General features: G+C 47.7%; 4 protein-coding genes across 6 annotated transcripts; 3 read left to right on the forward strand and 1 right to left on the reverse strand.

The window, feature by feature from the left end:
• Positions 1-2331: 2331 nt before the first annotated feature.
• On the forward strand, positions 2332-4809 carry cldn10a (claudin 10a; the record flags this gene model as incomplete). The annotated part of the gene is made up of 5 exons (XM_079296589.1): positions 2332-2551; positions 3546-3707; positions 3852-3933; positions 4018-4115; positions 4670-4809. 5 exons carry the CDS (start codon positions 2332-2334, stop codon positions 4807-4809), a joined length of 702 nt encoding a protein of 233 aa, XP_079152715.1.
• Positions 4810-7800: 2991 nt separating this feature from the next.
• Positions 7801-10017, forward strand: LOC306797344 (claudin-10-like; the record flags this gene model as incomplete). Its single annotated transcript, XM_079296666.1, has 5 exons — positions 7801-8032; positions 8111-8272; positions 8928-9009; positions 9105-9218; positions 9612-10017. The coding sequence occupies 5 exons, from the start codon at positions 7801-7803 to the stop codon at positions 10015-10017; spliced, it is 996 nt and encodes a 331-aa protein (XP_079152792.1).
• A 1310-nt stretch (positions 10018-11327) lies between these two features.
• LOC306797361 (claudin-10-like) lies at positions 11328-12604 on the forward strand (the record flags this gene model as incomplete). Its single annotated transcript, XM_079296699.1, has 5 exons — positions 11328-11559; positions 11801-11962; positions 12057-12138; positions 12222-12329; positions 12418-12604. 5 exons carry the CDS (start codon positions 11328-11330, stop codon positions 12602-12604), a joined length of 771 nt encoding a protein of 256 aa, XP_079152825.1.
• Positions 12605-13801: 1197 nt separating this feature from the next.
• dzip1 (DAZ interacting zinc finger protein 1) lies at positions 13802-22019 on the reverse strand. Of its 3 annotated transcripts, none has more exons than XM_079296571.1 (19): positions 21926-22019; positions 21295-21442; positions 20492-21064; positions 19363-19447; positions 19128-19243; positions 18831-18989; positions 18616-18753; positions 18473-18535; positions 18163-18291; positions 17708-17756; positions 17555-17605; positions 17302-17361; positions 16497-16744; positions 16209-16413; positions 15892-16060; positions 15310-15668; positions 14983-15104; positions 14739-14898; positions 13802-14309 (listed from the first exon to the last, which is right to left on the reverse strand). In XM_079296571.1, exons 2-19 carry the CDS (start codon positions 21295-21297, stop codon positions 14218-14220), a joined length of 2781 nt encoding a protein of 926 aa, XP_079152697.1. In that variant the 5' UTR covers positions 21298-21442; positions 21926-22019; the 3' UTR covers positions 13802-14217. The 3 variants fall into 3 exon arrangements, with proteins under 3 accessions (XP_079152697.1, XP_079152699.1, XP_079152698.1); XM_079296573.1 differs by having other exon boundaries at positions 21255-21442; XM_079296572.1 differs by lacking the exon at positions 17302-17361.
• Between the last annotated feature and the right edge of the window lie 46 nt (positions 22020-22065).

Genomic DNA, 22065 nt, shown 5'->3' on the forward strand with positions numbered 1-22065 from the left:
TGTCTTGTTGTTTCGTGTCAGATGAACTGAACTGTTAGAAGTAGCGTTGTGTGAAAACAGTAGTGAACTCAACCGTCTTCATCAGGAGCGTATATGCAGTAAATGTCAAAAGATACAACATGATGGTGCAGATTTGACTTTTACAAACCGCATAAAAACATGACAGACAGACGTAGACTTCTACAGTGAACAAAAAGTTAAACTTACATAGTCCTGCTTTAACACCACACGGGGCAATTGAAGCTGTTAGTGAGTTTACGCGCAATGAGAAAAGACTAAATGCTGAACAAAATGTCAGGGAAATTGTCAAAATGTCCAGCTATTGCCTAGTTTAGCGTGTTAGCATGCTAAAACACAAAGTACAGCTGAGGCCGATGGGAATGTGAGTAGTTTGGAAATGTCAAAAGACACAACATGACGGTGCAGATTTTACTTTTACAAACAGCATAAAACAGATAAAAGATGGAAGACAGAGGTGACAGGAGAGTATATACAGTGAACCCAAAATTAAACCTACAAAGTCTTGCTTTAACACCATGTGATGAAATCGAGCGAGCTAGCTAGTTAGCGCGCAATGAGAACAGACTAAATGCTTGATGAAATGTAAGAGACTGTCCAGCTTCTAGTGAAACGTGAACTCGACCAAAGTTCAGCCAAGCTAGAAGTATTGGTGCTAAATGCTAACACCAGCATGCTAACATTCTCAAGACAGTGCCAGCATGCTAATGTTTACAGGTATGATATTTGCTATCAACAGTTTAGTTTAGCGTGTTAAAATGTGCTAGTTAGAAGGATGCTTATGTCTCGTTAGTGATAATTCCCCTTTCCATTGGCTGGAACAAAGGAAAGGTGAAGATCCTCATCTCATCACATGTGTGGTCTTAATGGGATGTCATCAAACGGTTAACACAGACAACAACCTGTTCCAGCTGCCTCCCTTCCAGTCACAGATCTACAGGATTAAAGTCCCCATCTGAGATTGCCCAGCAACAGCGGCCATGGAAACACACCAAGGGATCAAATATCCAGAGATTTACGCAACAATGTTCTCAGCACCTTCTCACCGTCAATTGCAGACTTTAAAACACCTGGGTTCAGTTTTTCCAGGAGCACCGACAGTGGGAACACCGTACCTGTCGTCAAGGTGACCCACAACACAGTTTTCCAGTACGAGATTAGGAATTTGATTAATTAGTACCTGGCTCGCTGCCTCATTCTGCTCAGAGGACTGATTAGGCCTTAACATTTCAACTTGCTATCTTTTTACTTGAAAGTTTATGGCTGCATTTCAGGGACTAGTTTTTCCTCTGACTCACTCTTTGCTTCCCTATTGAAAGCTCGCCGTGTGCTCGGCAGCCCTTAGGGAGCCGACACAGCACCAGGACAGACAGGAAGCCACGAAATGTCGTGGTGTCATACAGTAAACCAGCCCGCGGGGCTATTTTCTATTAGATTACATTGGCTTCTCCGATTTGTTTCGTTACAGTATGAACTCAAATCATGTCATCCTTCTACAGTCACATTTCAACTTAATCACAAAGTGTACAAAGAGCACCAGCACAGAACAGAATATGAAAACAAACGCAGATAAAATAAAAAATAGATAAAACTCACAGAGAACACATAAATCAACTGTAAGAGGTTGTGGTAATGTGTGTGTGTGTGTGTGTGTGTGTGTGTGTGGTAGGAGGGGGGGGGGGGGGGGTAATAGGAAAGTACCTACTTAAAACACATGATCTGTTTTCTGCCACTAGATGGAGCTGTAATGCTGTAAAACCAGTATGGAATAATATTCCAACCAGTTGCACTGCTTTTACATCGTGCTGCTGCTGGATTGCTTAATTCTGGTGCCGCATTTTGATAAGAATCCACACTGAACTGAGATGAAAATACACATCATTCATTCATTCATTCATTCGGTCAATCCACCAGACAAAACTCTCCGATCTCTGCTTCTCATCTTGTGTTCCTTCTCTGTCAAAGACTTTTCACATCCTTCCAATTAAAGACTTCCTCCTCCTGCAGATCCCCTTGCAGACCCTACGCACACCGTGTGGAGTGATGACTAGCGTGTGCGCCTCCCACCACACACGCGGAACACACAATATACAGCAACCGATTGTGTGTCGGCGAACGATATGCACTTTAAAAGTATCCGCTCTCTGGCGTAGATGCTTGGCAGGTGGACAACAAGCAGAATTCTGACGCACCTGTCCCCGGGGGCCGACCCTCCTCCGCCTCCTCTCTGTGAACACTCCTGAGGGAAAGATCTCCGTCCTGTGTCCCAGTTGGGACCTCCGAGCCACAGAGGGGGGGGAGAAAAAAAAAAAAATGGGCAACATGGCAACAGAGATCGTTGCCTTCGTCCTGACGATCTCCGGGTGGATCCTGGAGTCGTCCACCCTGCCGATAGACTACTGGAAGGTGTCCTCTGTGGACGGGACGGTCATCACCACAGCTACATTCTGGTCTAACCTATGGAAAACGTGTGTGACCGACTCCACCGGGGTGTCCAACTGCAAGGACTTCCCTTCGATGCTGGCGCTGGCTGGTGAGTTGGGAGACTGTGGTTGCTGTAGAAGTGTAGAAGGCGGCAGAGATTTATTCATCTGACCTAAGCACTGATGCTCAAAACACCTGTTTGTTTTCGGGTGAATGACCAACATTGCGGTTTTCTGACTCTGACTTCAGGCCACAACATTTAAAGCTAAAGGCCACAAGAGGCATATTTCAGTGAATGAGCTGAGCTGGACTCATTCAGCCTCCTAATGTGTCAGAATGAAGCAATCTGAGAAAGTCATACAGTCACACAGAGGCCACTGGTCTCTCCCCATTACTTGCCAGAAACAATAAGGACAGGCGCTGCTTGTACATGCTATCATTCTAAAGTCTTGAAGTTGAAACTGTTTGAAAAATAGTTTCAGAGGTACCACATCTTATCTGTTGTCACTGACTGTTGAGAAAATAAAATGTATTTCATTTAAGTGCTAATTTAAACTCCTTTAAACGTCCGTCCTATCTTCAAGCCCTTGGTTTTTAGTGACGGTTCCCAAAAGGTCCCAAGATAAATCTGAGGGGTCACGAGATGATTCAAATAAAACAGGTTCTGTTTTAAAGATTCACTTTCGTGCTGAGATTTAGAGGAGATTGATACCACCCTCATGCTAAACATGGAGCTACAGCTAGGAGACTGTTAGCTTAGCTTGTGTTTTTTTCCGGTTTCTAATCATTAGGGAACTATAGAGGTTTGTTACCTTTGGACAGAGTCCAGCTAGCTGTTTCCCCAAGTTTCTAGTTGTTATGCTAAGCTAACCAGCTGCTGGCTGTAGCGTCACATTTAATTAATGAATTAAAGTGTAATCAATGTACTCATTTAACCCTCTGCAACAAGTGTATACGTGTGTCTAATGAGGAACTACTCTTTACTGTAAGTTGAATACTTTCACCTCTTCCGACCTCAAATTGTTTAAATTAAGTGAAATTCTAATTGTTTGGGATCCACTAGTTTAAAGCACGCCCCCCTCTTCTCCGTCTCTCTCATGAAGTCTACATCCAGGTGTGTCGGGGTCTGATGATCGCCGCCATAATTCTGGGGTTCTTCGGTGCCATCTTGGCCTTGGTAGGAATGAAGTGCACCAAAATAGGAGGCTCGGAGACCACCAAGGCTCGCCTGACCGTCACCGCGGGCTTCCACTTCGTCCTCAGCGGTACAGCGCATGAAACTGAGCTGCGTTTTAGGAAGCTGTTCAACTTTGGGCTACATCAGTGTTGAAGTGAACGACACAATCGGCTCTCGCCGCTTTGATTTCAGTCCGGTTTGGAAGTAGAAATCCTCTTAATTCTTTCCGCAGGCCTCTGCTGCATGACTGCGTGCTCCATATACGCTCATAGGATCACAACCGACTTCTTTGACCCCCTCTTTGTTGCCCAGAAGTAAGTATTCAGGACTAACATTCATATGAAAGGAAGTCGAGTCCTACATCTCTTCGTCTTTTCCGCCCCACTTCAACCCTCCAGGTTTGAGCTGGGAGCAGCTCTCTTCATCGGCTGGGCTGGATCCGTGCTGTGTATCCTGGGGGGACTGATCTTCTGCCTCTCCCTGTCTGAGGGCTCCAGTGCCAGGCCAGTCGCTTGATATTTCTAACATGCTGGATGCTGACATTGTGAGCCCAGGTCTGTCATCAGCAACAAGGGGCTTAGAGGAAATCTGATTTGGACCGACTCTTAAACTGCTAACTCAATCAGGCAATTTAAATAATTACTTTAACTGCAGCGGAGAGAAAACATCCAGTAATCTCTCTCAACATCTCGTGTCGTAATTGCTGAACCTACAGGGCCAGGTTGTACGATCGTCATTTTGATTAGTGCTGCGGCCGTATGTGGCTGAATGTTTCCTTTGTTACAGTCGAGTAATTAGGACCTTTTCCAAGTGAAAGTCACCTTGGCTGAGGGCAGTTATATGGGAAATCAGGCAAAGAATGCTGACTTTCTCTTTTGGAGACATCCCTGGGCATCATTCTTATAACAGTGAGTCCTGCTTAGCATATCCTTGTATCGGCTAAAAAGAACAGAAAGGAGGGATGATAAAAAGAAATATTGAGCAGGATTTGGCCCTACTTTAACATTTCTGTATTTTCCGGTGTCGTTACTCATCCTCTGTTGTCGTCGTCTCTTTGCAGAGCTGAATACTCGTACACTGGAGCTGCGTCGTTTGTGACGGCACGCAACAAGCACAGAAAGCCGATCAACAGCCTCCACAAGGAACCAGAGGAGCCGTCGAGGCAGTTTGGAAGAAACGCCTACGTGTGACATTGGACTTGTTGTCACAATAGAAATGATTTCACCAGAAAAAGCAAAGAACTTCTGTGCCTCGACTCCATGAAAATAATGCCCGGAGAGTGTAGTTCATGTGTCGGTTTACAGATTCTGCTGACCTGCAGTGGCAAGATTCCACTGTGAATTTGGCTACTTTTTGGGAACATTTCTGTCAGCAAAAGATAAGCTTGTTTTTCTTCTACTTCTTCTTCTTCTTCTTTTGGGGCAGGAAATTTGATTTGGCACAAAACAGCGTTCAAACTCTCCGGTCACCTTCACCAAGCTGGCCTTTGCCATCTGTCTCACGTAGACTGAAGACATATTCAATATCTAGTTCATAATTAGTCAAAGGCCAATTGGACATCAATATTTAAGGGAAATAGAGCATTTTTAAGATGATTTTCAGTGATTGTAAACATGATTTTGGGGTATTTCCTTCACACAAAAGGTAATATCATTTAAAGCTGGAACAATTCTGTAATTTGATAATCAAAAAATAAAGATATTACTTTTGAAAACCTGGGTAGCTATGATGTAATTCCAGTTAATCTTCTCCTGTCGCTTTAAGGAAACACGGGACACCCTCGGGTAATGATTCTTAAGCAGAAGGCCTTTCTCGGGGGTCTGTGCGCAGACTGATCTGACTTCCAAGGGTCACAAAGTCACGTCTGACCCCCCGGAAATGGCTCTGCAGAGCAGGAGGCCCGGCCGGAGGCTTCCCCTCATATCAGCCATCCATCTCCACCTAGGAATTATTATCAATAGGAACCCCAGGCTATGTTACGCAAAACCTCCTGGCCCAGAGGTTGGATACTTGAACCAGCTGGCAGAGAGCAGTTGCCCCTGTGCTTTCTGGCGCCTTGCATCCGTTAACAAGTGTCAGGTGACCCGGGCTCTGCAGAACGCGCTGATATAATGGCGGTATTGTATTGTCTGATGTCCGCATCACATACAGGGACGTTAAGACCGCAAACGCAGTGCGTCAAACTCCTTCTGGCTTGGACTTTTTCAATGAATTCCTTTTTCAAAATAAATGACCGCTCCAAATTAATTTCAAGTTATTATGTCAGCGCAATTACTCAAGTGTGTTACCATCGTTACTTAATGAGCACTTAACACAAAGTAAGGATGAGGCATGATGGGAATGTCGTTAGGTGTTTGGTCACACAGTTTGGTAACATTTTGACCCGATGACGGAGCTAAAATAACGTTTTTACAACTCATCACTGGCCTATCCATTGATCTCAGGTGGGAGGGAGGTTGTTGCAACAGCAGAACGAAGACGTCTGAAGGAACAGAGCCATTACTGCAATCACACCACCAGAGAGCAGTATTAACGCACATTTAATGGTTAACAAATCTGAGGAAACTTCACAATGTGGAATAGTTAAACGTGTCCTTATTCGCTGCACCTTCTATAAAGCCTGCGCAGCTCCGGTCACATAAGCATCCCTTTGTTCATTCCCCCCCCTCAGTGTCATAAGTAAAGCCAATCAAAGCCACCCTCACCCAACACAGCGCCCCACCGTTTCCAATACCTCCCCACCAATAACTTTGTCATAAGCCGAGAGGACTGGGAAACAAAGAGGAGCTCTTTCATCGCCGAGGAACATTCATCACTCTCCCAGACTCTCATGAGCTCAGATTTAACTCTAATTATAACCGCACAAAGACGTTGTGCTGTAATTGTGAGACCCACAGCACAGTCTAATAAGTCAAATGACTAATAACTGGCAGCTTAAGGCCTGAGGCAAAGTCGAGAATGATGCTTCGAGCAGCTGAGCTCGTGGCAGCAGCGAAAGCACATATTTCATGGAACGTGAAAAGGTCACCGACGCACAAATGTACTTGGTTTTTGGTCAAAAGTGTTGTAATTTTAAATATATTGTATATCTGCAAAAAAAGAAGGATGTAGTACTAGTTTTCTCGAGTCATTTATTCTCTCTTCCTGTAGAACACAAACCTTTTGATGACTCATCATGAACTTGGGGGGCGTGGTCATAACTGCATTAAATCAAATGTAAATTTGGGGCAACGGCCATCATATCTAACGTGGGTCGTAGTGTTTAGCAGAAAGTGACCCTCCTGGTCTTATAAAGCAGTCGTCAGCAGCTCTGCTACTCATTACAGCTCTATTGTGCTGTATTCGCAAAGCCACGCCCACTTTTGAGCGACCCAATCAAAGTTTAAAGATTTAATTTTAAGCCCTCTTGTAACTAAGCCCCGTCAACATATTCTGTTTCACTGTACACGTCACATGACTGAAAATAAAGACGCTCCCACTTAAAATGACCCTGATGACGTCATCAGGGTCTCAGCTTGGGCTTCATTAGAACTCAGCCTGCGTTACCAACTGGCGGTCTGGGCATTGAGGAGGCAGAGGGAGGGTCTAATGAAGGATGCAACTGAAATTGCATTGTGGGAAGTGTAGGATCCAGTGTTTTTGGAGCTTGACCTAAATTGTTTTAAGTGAAATTATTTAAGAAAACTACATGTTGTGAATTAATGTCTGGTTTGCTGCTACAAACAGATCTTGCTTTTTTAAAACTGCGTCTGCACATGAGGGAAATGAGGCGTGAGGCTGCTTTTGGTAATTGGAGATAACTGCTGAGGTGAGCACTCTCAGTCCAGATTGAGACAACTCTCAAGTGTGGCCCATGGGAACCTGAGCGACCGTTGTCTCTCACCCACATGTAAAGCAGTACCTGGAAAACAACAGATTTGTACCTGTGATGCTCTCGTCCTGCTCCTGTTTCTGGAGCTGAGCACGAGGCCGCTTCCGCGTCTTGTTTGAATTTGGATGAAAAGTAGACGTTCAGCTCGGGATGCGCGCGTCTTCTGCGTGAAGACGGGACTGCCGTGTGAAGACGAAGCAGAAAAAGGATAAGAAAAGCATCTACATTGGACTGTGGATCAAGGTTTAGAATCAGACGTGTCCTTGGATCTGAAATCGAGTAAGGAGATCAACTCACGTTGAGAACAGAGATGCAGATCCGCGTGGTCCAGATTTGGGGTTTCCTGATGACCGTCTTGGGCTGGATCTTCGTGGCCTGCACCATGGCCATGGAGGGCTGGAAGATCAGCTCCATCGGGGGCATGGGGGGCTCCTCCATCATCAAGGTGGCCTGGTACTGGTCCAGCCTGTGGAGATCCTGCTTCACAGACTCAACTGCCGTCAGCAACTGCTACGACTACCCCGTGCTCTGGTCCGTGGAGGGTAGGTGACGCGTTTTCCACCCTGTCGGAATAAAACCCGCATCTAGACCCTCATTTATGTCTCACTGTGCGACTCTAGGCCACATCCAGATAGTGCGAGGCCTGCTGATGGCAGCTCTCTCCCTGGGCATGCTGGGGTTTGTGCTCAGTCTGCTGGGCATGGAGTGCACCTTCATCGGGGGCAAAGACCGCTCAAAGTACAAGAAGATCTACGCCGGCGCATGGTGCCATATAATCAGCGGTAATGTCTCGTTTTAATTATTCTGCTTGGCCATTACCCTCAGCTTCAGCTCTGTGTTGAGTGGCAAAGGTTAGCGTCTTAAAGGGACAGACAGGAGTAACAGCACGGGAGCTGAGCAGGGTGCTGCTGGGGGGCAGCAGCTGGACCCCCCCCCCCCTGCAGAAACATTGGACACCAACAATAACAACTACGTCATGTACTTTTTTCAACATTGTAATATCATGTGCAATACAGTTTTTTAAATTACTTTTCAATATCATTGACAATATTACTCTCAATATCATGCACACTATTCATTTTTGTATTTTTATTCTTTTGTTGTAATTGGCGGGATATATATTTTACTCTCATTGTCATTTTATTTTGTGCTGTGTCAGTATTACTTCTTTTATTACTCTGTCATATATGTACTTCTTTTTACTCTATTGTTTTCTTGATATTCATCTGTTCTAATCTTTACTCAGTCTCTGGCACAAGTATCTGTGCTTTCTTCTCTATAGATATATCTATATACCGTATATAGATAGATATCTTCATATATATATATATATATATATACACATACACTGTATATCGTGTTTTAAAGTCACAATAATCCTCTAACAAACAAACTGATGGAGGCAGTGATACATGACTCGACATGATTTCTCTTCAGGTATCCTGTCCACATGTGGCTATGCTGTTTATGCGCAGTATGTCTCGGTGGAGTACTTCAACCCTGACTTTAACGGACTGCGGTAAGTTAACCGGCTTCAACGTAACCCTGCGAGTCCCTCTTGAGTAAACATGAACCGGTAAATCTCACAGCGTCTCTCCGCCTCGACACCAACAGGTACGACCTCGGCACCCCGATGTTCCTCGGCTGGGTCGGCTCCGCCTTTCACACCACCGGCGGTTGCTTCTACGTGTGGTCAGTGTGCGCGCCGCTCTGCGGAGGAGAGACAAAGTGAGTGCAGGACACATGTGGGGAAGTGAAGAAATGACTCCCGTCTCTTTCTCTCCGTCTCCTTAATAAACACCAGAGTCCCGTGACTCATTACCCGGAATGCGGGAGGCTGTGTTCACTTGGGTTGTGTTGGGAGTGTGCATTGTACAGCAACCCTTAAGCCGTTGGTGTAAACAAGAAGAGGAACTCTGGTGTTTAACAGATGCTCCTGGTGAAATGAGTGAAGAGAAATCCGCATGAGTTGTTGAACACTGTGGTTAGCAGAGGTTACAGTATCATTCTTATGTCACATGGATGGTTTGATTGACAAATTGGCCAAACAAAAACAAACAAAACCTTAAAGGAACAGTTGGAGAATTGTGGGGAACTTTCTTCTTTTCTTTCTGTCTCCAGGGTGATCAACATCCAGGCACTGCCAGACCCCGAGCAAAACAAGTCCACCACGGCTCCCTCCGCAGTGTCCGAGATCTCCTCCAAGACCAAACTGTCCTCCGTGTCCGAGCTGTCGTCCAAGTCCGAGCGCTCGGACCTGTCCGGCATCTCCTCCAGATCGGGACGCACGTCCAAATCCGGACGCTCGGCCAGGTCGGGACAGACGGCCAGGTCCGGGCGCTCGTCCGAGACCGGGAGAACCAGCAGGTCTGCTGGGTCAGTGGGGTCGGGGTCCGCCGTCTCGTCGAGGTCCAGCGTCTCGTCTTTGTCCGGGTCGAGGAGCAGCGGCAGCAGCCGGACAGTGTCGTCGCTGTCGGGCAGCTCAAGGACTGAGAGTACGGCGTTCAAGAAAAACTCTTATATTTGATATTATCATCATTATGCGTTTTCTGTTTCATATCTTTTTTTCACTGAACTGTCTTTTGCGCTGCCTGTGTCACAACTAGAACCAATATATATATATATATACTCATTAAATATCACTCATAACTGAGCCACATCCATTTCTAACGGAGCTGGCAGCCTTTGTGTTGTTTAAAACAATAAATAAACTCAGTAAACAGGGACTGCTTTGCTGTTATTAACCTTCACACCGCTGTAGGGGGACCGGATCTACATTTTATAGAAGGAATAACAGATCATAATTATGGAAACAATCGGTCCAAAGAAAAAAAAAGTCCTTCCATTGCATTACTGTATAAATCTCAGGATTTCTTTTTTACTGGGACATGCGTTTCTGACATTATTTGAATAAAACTGAGAAAATTCATTCAGATTTCAACTTCTTTTTTTAGTTTACACACAGTTCAGCAACTATATTGTCCTGTAAAGTGAAATAACTGGTTGTGCACAGAAGTCCACTTTTGGTGGAGACCGGAGGAGTAGTGATGGGACGTCCATAACAGCGTCTGCTTTCCATCTCGTTCGTCTGGGCCGCCCCCCCCCCCCCTTTCCCTCATGCAGGCGTTTCAGTCGTTGCTGGCGATTGTTTTTACATCAACAGTTCTATTTTCCAGAGCAAAGCAGCTCCTTCAAAACTGAGATATTATTTGCCAACTTGAACCGTTTTCTCCTCAGCTATGAAATTGGACCCCCCCCCCCCCCCCATATATTGGACCTGGTGGTGAGTTTCCTCGTTCTACTTGGCTGCACAGTTCGTTATTGTAACATTTAATTCAATCAACAGTACTATAAGTGCAACACTAGCCTACAAAATCAGCTGTGTGTAAACCCACAAAAGGGGCTCCGACATGAACATGAAATATTTCCCTTTTTATTTTAGCATATTGATACTACATTGTGAGTTCTGTTTTGTCATCTTCACATGTGCAGATAGTTTGTGGTATGCGATTACCACTTCAATCGTTTTGTCACAAAAGAAGAAAAATGTATTTGAATAAAGACAAATAACAGTTGATGCAACAGTGAGGATGCAAAACGAGACGCAACGGTTAACTCGAGCGGCAGCATGAGCCAGAAAGACGTCATCCTTCACCCGAGTGCTGGGAACGTGAAGGATGCTGACGAGGCAAAACCGTCTGAAAAGATAAGACGACAACACTGCTGGTCTGACGACGGCACAGAGGAAGAGCTCAGTCCGGGTTCCCACGGTGAGAAGTTGTCCCAACTTGGACGTTACTCTCTACATCCGATACTTTTACTACCCGAGGACTCACCATGAACTACCGGACGGTGGTGATGTACATGGAGATCGGCTGCTTCGTGTCCTGCCTGTGCGGTTGGATCCTGGTGTGCTCCACCCTTCCCACGGAGTACTGGACCTTCTCCGAGGTGGGCACCATCGTGCTGACCACCTCCAACTACTACTCCAACCTGTGGAGGGACTGCATCTCGGACACCACGGGGGTATCCGACTGCAAGGACTACCCTTCCATGCTGGCGCTGCCTGGTAGGACGCTGGGAAAACGTCAAAATATCAACTTTACATTGTGTCTACCTGTATGAAAATGATTGGGGTGGGGGGCTTAATTGTTAGATGACATTTTTAAGAAGCAGCATTGATATTTTCTTTGGACCCTGCACTTGACTTCGGAAATAAAATTAAAATCAGCCTCCGATTTATTATTTAAAAAATACAAAATGAATCATTTCCGTAGAGTTATTCGTTTCACCTGCTTGCTTTCCTCCAGCGTTCCTACACGCCTGCAGAGCGCTCGCCATCTGTTCCGTCGTCACCGGTTTCTTCGGAGGCGTCCTCACACTCGTCGGGATGAAATGCACCAAAATAGGCGGCTCGGAGATCGCCAACGCGAGGGTGGCCTTCGCGGGCGGCATAACCTACCTGGTTTCAGGTAAAGACATGTTCACTCTGAAGATGTGTGTGTGTTGAACGTGTGTGTCAGGTTTTGCACTCTGGAGGTTTTAAGTGAGGATGTCTTCCGTTAGGGTTCTGCGGTATGATCACCTACTCGTGGTGGGGCAACAGAGTTGTATCAGAGTTCTTGGACGAAAATTTCAGGGCACAGAAGTGAGTACAGCAGTGTGATTATTATAACGAGTGATATCTACAAATGGGGATGATCTTGATGTACCTTAATACTTGCTGCTCAGATTTGAACTTGGAGCTGCCGTTTTCATTGGCTGGGGAGGCTCCGTCCTTCTCCTCTCTGGAGGGACAGTGCTGACTTACTTCTCTGGAAAAGAAGGTCTCCCAAAAACGTAAATATGAAATCTGTTATATTCCACTGAAACAGATGTATTGCCTTCATATCGGTGACCATACATCCTGTTTCAATTCTGTCAACAGTTCTCCAGCAAGGCCACGGAGGCCGGCCACCTACGCCACCGCCCGGACCAGACGCACCTACATGCTGCCCGGCTCGTCGTCCAGAGTGACTCTGGGGCCGCCGCTGTTTTATGAAGGCAGGAAGAGCCGAGCGAGCCGAGCAGCGACGAAGACCAGACTGACCTTCAACAGGGACAGCTTCGTCTGAGCCGAGGACGTGAACTGAAAGACTTGAGAAGGAACGGTTCGACATTTTGGGAAATACATCGATTTGCTTTCTTGCTCAGAACTAGTTGAGATGATCAGTGCCACCGTCGTGTGCGTTCAATATGAAGCAAGAGCCAGCATTCCGTTAGCTTAGCTTAGCATAAAGACTGGAAGTAGGGGGAAACATCTAGCCTGGCTCCATCAGAGGGTAACAAAATTGGACCACTTGCACCTCTAAAGCTCACTCATCAACACGTTATAATCAGTTTAGGGTGAGACAGACCTAGGCTAGCCGTTCACCCCGATGCCTAGGCTAAACTAAGCTATGCTAAGCTAAGCAGCTGCTGGCTCCAGCTTTATATCTCGCGCATAGTCATGAGTGGTATCTATCTTCTCTGCAAAGAAAACACAAATGCATATTTCCCAAACTATTCCTATAATCATGTAATGCAAGGCTGGAAATGGTCAATAATAGGTTTTGACCCTTTGATTCCTTCCCTTTGTTCTTTTGAAACGGGCTGAACGTCTCAGTATAAAAGGAGAAACATGAAACACAATGCACTCTCTTCCAGCTCGACGGCATCATAGCATGCGATACGACTTAGTATTTGTTTACAAATCTGTTCAAAACGAAGAGTTCTCCATACTTTATTCACCTCACCTGACCTTTCTGGCTGTCTGGCATTCCTCAGGGTTGTGTCTTGGGTTATTGCCAGTTTCTTTTTGTACATCTCATTATGTCTTCTTGATAAAAGTCAAATAAAATGTAGATCAAGTGATGGACAAAATAAATTTAGGTTTATTTTCTTTTGTACTCTGCCAATTGTCTTTGTGGCTTCTTATTCAAAGTTCTTCATCTGCACCTGAACTTCCTTCGAGTCGCCAGAAGGTGGCACTCAAACAACTGGTAATGTTTTGTATAGTTCGCAGCGGTGTTGATCTGTAAGTCACATCACTGAGCACTGGTCAACCTCAGACTCCATCCTGATGAAGGAAGGCACGACAGCTGAACATGTTTGGTGACCGAACAAGAAGCCGTCACAGCCGTCACTCCCCATAAAAACTGTATTCTTTTGAAAATCCGTTCATTTAAGATTATGTGACGAATCTGTATTAAATCACTTTCCGGTTGCCGTGCTTTGTGGAAGAAAGAAAGAACCTTGATGACACGCGTCCCGGAACAATTTTTCAAGCCGATTCCACATAGAAATAGATTTTATTGCTCGTATAAATATCTTCTATACAAAAATCACATCTCATCGCTCCATTTCACATGTGAAGGCAATATACAAATTGGTGTACAAAAGTTGACACATGCTACACACAGCATCTGGTTTGGAGTGCGGGTTATATTTCAATGAATATACACCAAATGAAAAAACTAAAATGTAAAAGTTGAACGCTAAAAAAGGTTGATGGCAAGCAAAGCATTGGCACCGGGCATAAGGGGAGACTTGGTGTTTAACCATCATATTTATTCGATGGTCTTTCTTTTCTACACAGACGTCCAAGTATTGCTCTCTCTGTATTACAGCAGACTATTAGGCACGGACTGTAGGTGTCACATGGGCTGGCTGAGGTCTTTGTGTCTGTGCTTGCTACGTCACCTTAGTGTTATCTGTTGCTTATGTCCTCGGAGTCGCTGATGTCGCTGAGGGAGCACAGGCTGCTCTTCAGGGTGCTTCCTGTTCCAGCTTCAGTCAGACCTGCCGGGCGAAAGACAGCTGCGTTTACTGCACCGCTTCACAAACAGGAAGAGTCATCATCATCATCATCTTCGCACCTCGGGAACCATCGTCCAAATCTGTATTTGGACGCATTGTGCTTTTTAAAGAATATCGAGCCCGTGAAACAAGAAATAGTCGTCTGAAATGCACTGGCGTATCGGGGCAATTCAAGGGGGAGCAGGAACTGCACAGAGGGGTCCGTGCTGACAGGACGCTCCGGGCTTAGAGATACGATGGCATGTTTGTTTTTGTTTTTACTCCAACTGTCGGAGCAAAAAGTGGGAAACACCCGTTTTCTAGCAGCTGCATATCTGACTGAGATCTGGTTTGTCTTACTGAGTGAAGGAGAGAGGCGACTGACGCTCGTAAAGAGAAGGAGGTTCTTTTGGAGTTATTTCTGCGACTGACCTGATTTGGCACCTTTTCCTGTGGAGGTTCCCCACACGCTGGTGCTGGGCGAGTCCAGGCTCTTCCTCGTCGGTCCAGAGCCCTTAGCCGGTTTAGGCGTTTCCCTTCTGTCCTCTAAGGAGGACCCCGCCCACTCACTGCTCTCCTCTAGATCTGTGTACTGTCAGCACACACACACACACGTATCGAATGAGCTGGCATCGTTGTAGGCCGAAGCACTGAGGTATCACGGAGCGACTCTCACCGTGAGCTCCTGGACCTCGTCCTTCCTCTCTGGTAAGATGCTGACGCCCCCTGCTGGTTTCTTTATCGCTCTCTCTGCAAACTGCTTCTCCATTTTTCGAACCAGGTCATTGATTTTGTTCTCTAAAAGAATTAAAACAAACAATACAATAAATGTGTTTGTTTATTAGTACAGTTTCCATTTCTAATAATATCTGATGATTTCTCAGAGAACTACGTCACTCCTGTTGGCGATATGATCTTGTATATCTAGGTATCATCTCAAAATGTAAGACCTGTCATGATTCAAAAGTCTTCCTTTATATATTACGATGTCTAAAGAACTTGCCTTTGCCAAAGCTCCTCTTGTCCACGTTGCCGTTCTGGTCTTTGAAACTCTGGAGACGCTTCGGGTCGATCTCCTGCAGCTCGCTGACCTCCGACCACTCGTCCTCGTCGCTCTCCAGCTTTGCGACTGCCGTCTTGGTCGCCCCGCCCACTGAGCCCCGGGCCTGCTGGGAGTTGGAGGCGAATGACTGCCTGGCTTGAGCCTGCCTGGACTGGACAGGACCGGCTTTGCTCGCTCTGAGCTGGACCTGGTTCAGTCTGGGCTGCGGGGATTTGCCCCTCTGGTGTTTTTGGTGACGCTCCTCCTCGACATCCGTGTCCTCTTCTTCAGATTCTTCATCTGAACTGAAAGGGGGGGTCCTCGAGAATCACAGACACAGTGTCAACTAAACGTCCATGTTTTTATCAGTTACTTTGACACTTCAAAAGGAACAAGAACAGAATTATTAACCCGATAAGAACAGCATGTCGGCTATGTTCATTTAGATCTTCAGTAGATGTACTGTATACCCGCTCAAGTTTGTTGGACATGTTAATGCCAAGTAGACATTTGTGGAGAACTACGAGAAACCCCTTCATTTACTTGGATGTGAAGGTCCTCGGGGCGGTCTTGGGTGTAGATGTCTTGGGCTGGCCGGTGGCCCTGATCCTCGGTGCCGGCTGGGGGGTCTTGGGCTGCTTGACTGCAGGTCCGGACCCCACCTGGGTCGCCCTGGAGGGCAGGCTGCTGGATCGGGGGCGGATCTGCAGCACTGCGCGCGAACAAAAACAGACTTTTTTAAGTTAGCGGACTTTCGACAGGTCAAAGACGTACGGCGCGGTTGTTATCGGTGCGTGTGTGGGGCAGAGTAAGAACTTCGGGCGTGATCTCGTGCACTAAGAGGCTCTTCGATGACTCGCCTTGAACCGATTGTCCGGATCTGGTCTGTGACTCAGGAGCAGGGTCGCTGCCTCTTCTCTGACCGCCCAGCCTCTGCTCCACGGTGCTGGCGATCTCCTCCCGTTGGCGCCAGTAGTCGGGCATCCCCTCCGCGACGCTCTCCCGCTCCGAGTGCACCTTGGCCAGGATGGAGCTGAGCTCTTTGTCCTTCAGACCGCTCTGGTCCTGACAAGAGGTCGACACAAAGCAGGTTGAGTGAAAGAACATTTAAGAGTATTTCTTGATTTCTTTTGAAGCTGTGAACTTACAGACTTGACTCCCAGGTTCTCCAGCTTCTCGATGACAGCCTGCTCCAGATTCGGCCGCATCTCCTTCTTGATGTTGGGGTTCCTTTTCAGAGCGCCGGCGGTCACCCTCGGCTTCTTCTCCGGCGCAGGCTCGGCGGTCACCCTCGGCTTCTTCTCCGGCGCAGGCTCGGCGGTCACCCTCGGCTTCTTCTCCGGCGCAGGCTCGGGCCTCTTCTCCACTGGCCTCCTCTCAGAGAAGCTGCTCGAGTCTGTAAAATAAATCACACTTTATCAGCCATTTAAGGATAAACAAAACTAATCGGGCTCCAATTACAGGCAGAGAGGCAAAGATGAAGCACGAATAAACATGCATTTGCCAACTTTCAGAGCAAGCTCCATGCCAAAGTCGGGCAGATGGATGGGACTGCAGCGGGGCAGGCAGAAGAGGAGAATGTCTACGAGCTGATTTGCCGCGAACATGGCAACGAGATGACGGACGGATGTAATGATCAGCAATGCTGACATGGCAGGCGTCAACTGACGGCACAGACATCGAGCTTACTTTACGAAAAGTGCGGACTGAAATCACCTCAGTCCGCACTTAAACAGGGAACGCTTGGATCATTTGAAGCAGGGTTTGTATGAGCTACTTCTCCATAGTCCAAACTGTAGTAATACACTGACTATGGAGAAGAACCTCAGACAATCACACTCCAAAACACCCGCACCGTCCCTTTAAGGGGAAAGGCCGCCCACAACAGCCCGATGCATCCATGCAGACCGCATGCAGTCGACTCGGCTGCGTTTGTTGTGTCGCCTGTTTTACCTTTCTCCTCTTCCGACAGCTCCTGTATAGGATCCAGCTTAGGAGCAGAGACCGGCTCCTCTAACAGGACAGCACATGAGGTCAAAGGTCATTAAGAGTCAATGAGTGAGATAACACGTGTGTTGGAAATAAAGATGAGGGAATGTGGCGACAGCATGTAAATCCGTCATGCACGAAAGCACATGCTCGGCCTCTCCGGGAGCGACAGTGGTTTTTTTCACATTATTATTTTCTCACGCTTCTGCTGACTCACCGAGCACGACTCTCTTTGGTTTCGGCTCTGGAGCGGGCGCACTGACGACGACTGGAAAACAGAGCACACGGTGAATGCACCGAGGCCGCACATGCAGCTTCCTAAAGTGGGAAAACGTTTTCTGAGAAGCAAAAAGTGAAAAGGAATCCGTACCTGGTACGTCCACTATTTTGGTGGGTGGAGTCGAGTTGATGTTCTTTATCTGGAAGTTGAAAAAAAAAAGAGCGATTCTATTATATTTGGTCATTTCTTTTGCCAGGGAATCAATTTAAAATATGTCAGGGAGGGAGGATGGAACCAACTCTGTTTTTGTTCACTGCATCTGTGAGGAAAACTACCCATGTTGTGTTGCAACATGGGAAAGGCAGATATTTAACGAGAGTTTGGAAACCCCAGAATTCTGGGACCTGTAGTATGAAACCGCGCATGGGAAACTGTGGCGCTATTCCAGGAAAAGCACCAGCTTCCTGTCAAATATACAGTATCACCCCGTCTCAATCGGAGCCCGCGTAGCAAATACAGGATATCCTGAATGAGAGCTGACCCTCCGCCTCGCTTCCTCTCCCGACATAATCGCGCCGGCTGTGTGAGTGTGCGTCGGTGTTGACCTGCTCCCTCTGAGCCTTGATGGTCTGCTCCCTCTCCTGCAGCCTCCTGCCCATCTCCTGCTGCAGCCGCCGGCCGCTCTCCTGGTGCTCGGACACGGACGACTGCATGCTGCTCAGCTCGTTCAGCAGCTGGAAGGCGACGGGGAGAAGATGCATTTTAAACGAATCTCCAACTACAGCTGGTTAAATGTTCTGCACTTAAAGACGCTTTAACCTCTGAACCCTAAGCACGCTTCAATCCCACCGGTGAGTTTCGGGGTTCAGAGGCTGACGGCATAATAAATAATCAGGACAAATGATAAAGACATACCTGGTTCTTCTCAGACTCGTGTTGGGCCTTTATCTCCTGCAGCCTGGATCCCCACTTTTTATCCTAGAAGAGAACATTTTGGTGCTCAAAGCGACTTCATTCGCTCGTAGATTGTAAAACAATCCGTCCCCGGCTGCACCGACCTGTTTCTTCAGTTGGTGCTCCAGCTTCTGTATGGCTTGTGTGTGCATCTCTCTGTAGTTGTCCAGATCTCTCTCTGGCTGCGAGTGAACGGGGCTGGCTGGTTTTTCATGCTTATCCGTCTGATTCTGATTCGCTTCCTGTGAACGAGAGTGAATGTAAGATCATGAAACATATCCCGAAAACCAAACAAACACCATTTACATCCTTTTCGTACATTGAGAGCCTGAATATTTCGGGTGTAGAGAAACTCCATCTCCCTGCGCATGCCGTCCCTGCTGTCCTCGATCTTTCGGTCCATGCGCGCCATCTCCTCAGCCTTGAAGCGCTCCTGTTCTCTCAGCAGGTCTTTTTGCAGGGACTGCTGCTCCTTTTCCTGCCATTACATCAAAAAAAACCCCACAAAGGGCCGGCATTAAGGTATGGACTTCAGGGACAGTCCCCCCCCCAAAATAAAATAAAAACAAACAAGCTGATTGCTTCTGATCCGTCACAGTGGTCTGGTTTTCCCTACCTGAGCTGTTTTGGCTTGCAGGTCCAGCTGCTGCTGAACAATCTGCTCCTTCAGGCCGCTGATCTCCGATTTGAGGCTTTCGATCTGAGATTTCTTCTCGCTGTCCGAGCGACACTCTGTAAGGACGCAAAAGAAAGAAAAACAGATGTAGTTCATGCAACGATACGATGGGTGAGAATGTTTCACGTGTCACCTGCACCGGATCAGCAAACCTACGCGACTCTGCTCCACTCACCGATGTCATACTCGTCAGGGTGCCGGCGCTGCATGTGATTCTGGAGGAATGAGGAATTGAGGAAGGATTTATCACAATGTGGACACTAAAAGAAACAAAAAAGAAGAAAATCAGGCGTTATTACATCAACTTGTGCATTTCTTTGAACAACCAGTCACAAAATCTCTTATAACGACTGAGTTTCTATGAATTAGGGAGCAGTGAACGAGGCCAAGCCAGCATAAAGACGCTGATTAGGCTCCAATGAGGAGCACGTGCTGACTTCAGGCTGACGGATAGCGTGAGTGATGCTGATTCTCTCCCTGTAGCAGGCGTCTCCACACGCCAGCTCACTTAACAACGAGAAGAGATGCTGCACACACACACACACACACATAATACAGTGACTTCCTTCAACCTGCTGCTGCTGATATCATTTCACACCATATGGAAGCCACTGTGTGCGTGTGTGTGTGTGTGTGTGGTCATGTGGACCGATGTCACGCAGCAAAGGTCCTCACAGGACAGGAGCACACAGCCTCTCCATCAATTATTGAGCCGCCTCTTGTTAGCCGAGCTGCTAGCGCACACCTAGCAACCACACGCTGTCAAGACACACTAGATCGGTCGCCTTGGCAGCCGTACACTTTGAGTGCAGAGGGAGGTTTTTTGATTTGTGCTATAAATAACTAACCCTGATAAGCTTTACCGACAAATGGATCCGACAGATAGACAGACGTACGTGCGTACGTGCGGGTGGCCGGTCGTCTTGATTGCTGCTCGTCACCCTTTTGGAAGTGGATTAACAAAAAAAACCTAATTGCACATGACACCATCTGTTCAGCAGCTCTGAATCCTATTCTTCCAGCCTGAACACAAAGCTTATTATAACCACACCAAAACAAGGACGCCTTTACGGCACACAACCATTTTAGAACCAATATGTTGTCTTTTTCCCTCCAAAGCCGGATAGGAAAAGCACAAAGCCGGAGCTGTGAATAGACCTTGGGAACAATGACGGAGCGGGGGCCCTTAGGAGGAGGAGGGGTGGGGGTGATGGAGCTAGCTGTCCGCTTGCCAAACATATGTGAAATGCAAATGGTAACCGATCCCCCCCATGGAGAGTGAGCGTTTAGCGTGTCCGCGGTACCTTCTGGCCGCTGGTGATTCGTGGCGCGAGCATGGACTGCTGGGTCCGGATGAATTTCTTCCTCTGCTTGAGCTCGGCGGTCAGCATCTTCACCTTCTCCTCCTGCTTCTCACGCTCCCTGCCGGCGGCGGCCACCCGCTCCTCCACCGCGCGCAGGTTGTGGGCGAGGAACTCCTGACAGTGGAGGAGCCACTCCACCGTGAGCTGGGCCAGCCGCAGGAGCTTGACCAGAGCCGGGTCCACGGGGCTCTGGCACCGCTGGCACCGCTCGCCGTCCAGGCTGCAGAAGGTCACGCTGCCGATGTGCTCCTGGAGGGCGTCCAGGTCCAGCTGGCTCACCACCAGGTCTACGTCCACGGCGTTGATCCGCCGCCAGTCCACGCTCTCCCGCCGCGGGCGGAACTTGAAGGGGAGGACGGCGGAGGCGCCGCTGGACGGAGTCATGCCGGGCGCCGGGTGGCCGTTCACAGAGGGCTGGCTGAGCGGGGAGCTCAGGAGGGACGGGATCCCTGCGGATGAGTGGGTCCCCTGGGTGTCACCGGTGTACGGGTAGTATGCTCCGTCGTGAAACGGCTGAAAACAAAGAGATCATCATGCAAATCTTAACATTTCACGTTAGCATCACATGCCCTGTATGCTCCGCAGTCACAGGAAGAGGGTGAAAGAAAGAAAGAAGAAGAATTAGAATAGACAGCCAGCAGCAGCTGCCTTGGCGAGGGAGAACAACAGAGCACAGATTCCACCACTGCCGGGCTCCATCTACCTCTCTGTCGCTGTGCCGACGCCGCCGGACCTCCCCTTACCATCTTCCGACTGATTCTCCGGGCAGAAAGAAACCGAAGATCGCTCTTCTCCGGTTCCGTTGGTGCCGCCCCCCTCGCGGGCAGCTCAACGCGACAACGCCGGGGCTGGGCGTCCGCCGCGTTACCATGGAGACAGAGACCAGCGTCCCTGGGGGGGGTGGGGGGGGGGGGATGTTACCGCAACACTGGCTGTAGAGGAGAACATTTCCCCTACAACTTGTCTTACGGCTCTTGTTTACCTGCAGATGAGCGCGTGGAGGATGAGCGAGAACACCGCTAATCTCTTCGCGTCACGTTTTCCGAAACGAACATTTCATGTTTCACCTCAACCGAAACAATGGCAATCACGCTTGAACCTGACTGAGCAACAATAAACATGTCTCCCTCACGTCTTAACGCTACTTTTGAGTACGAAACATTTCACCAAATTCGGTGAAGTAGCGTTTGCTAGCTCGAGACGTCTCGCGCATTCGAACCTACCTACACGGCTAACGGACATTTTTTTCGTCAACGTGCAGGGGCAAAACTTTAAGCACCCGAATTCAAACTAACGTTACAATACATCACTAACAATTGACAATATTATTAAATGCTGAGTTATGTATTGCAGGACTTCGTTAATTCAACGTACCGGAGGGTTTGTGGTGTTTATTCGCAGCCTTCGGGAAAAGTTTTCTGTCGTCGGGACCCCAGAAGATTTGAGGGTGACGTAGCAGCTGGTCTCCACATTCCTAATTCCCTGCTTGCAAAAAAAAAAGACAGCAATCAAGC

The sequence above is a fragment of the Melanostigma gelatinosum genome (assembly GCF_949748355.1).
Source record: "Melanostigma gelatinosum genome assembly, chromosome: 24".
Taxonomy (NCBI): Eukaryota; Metazoa; Chordata; class Actinopteri; order Perciformes; family Zoarcidae; genus Melanostigma; species Melanostigma gelatinosum.

Coding starts and splice junctions, on each gene's coding strand:
- dzip1 (XM_079296571.1), bottom strand. Junction 18,990..19,127: donor TGCAAGCCAAAACAGCTCAG/GTAGGGAAAACC, acceptor ATGTAATGGCAG/GAAAAGGAGCAGCAGTCCCT. Junction 14,310..14,738: donor AGGAAAAGGTGCCAAATCAG/GTCAGTCGCAGA, acceptor TTCGCCCGGCAG/GTCTGACTGAAGCTGGAACA.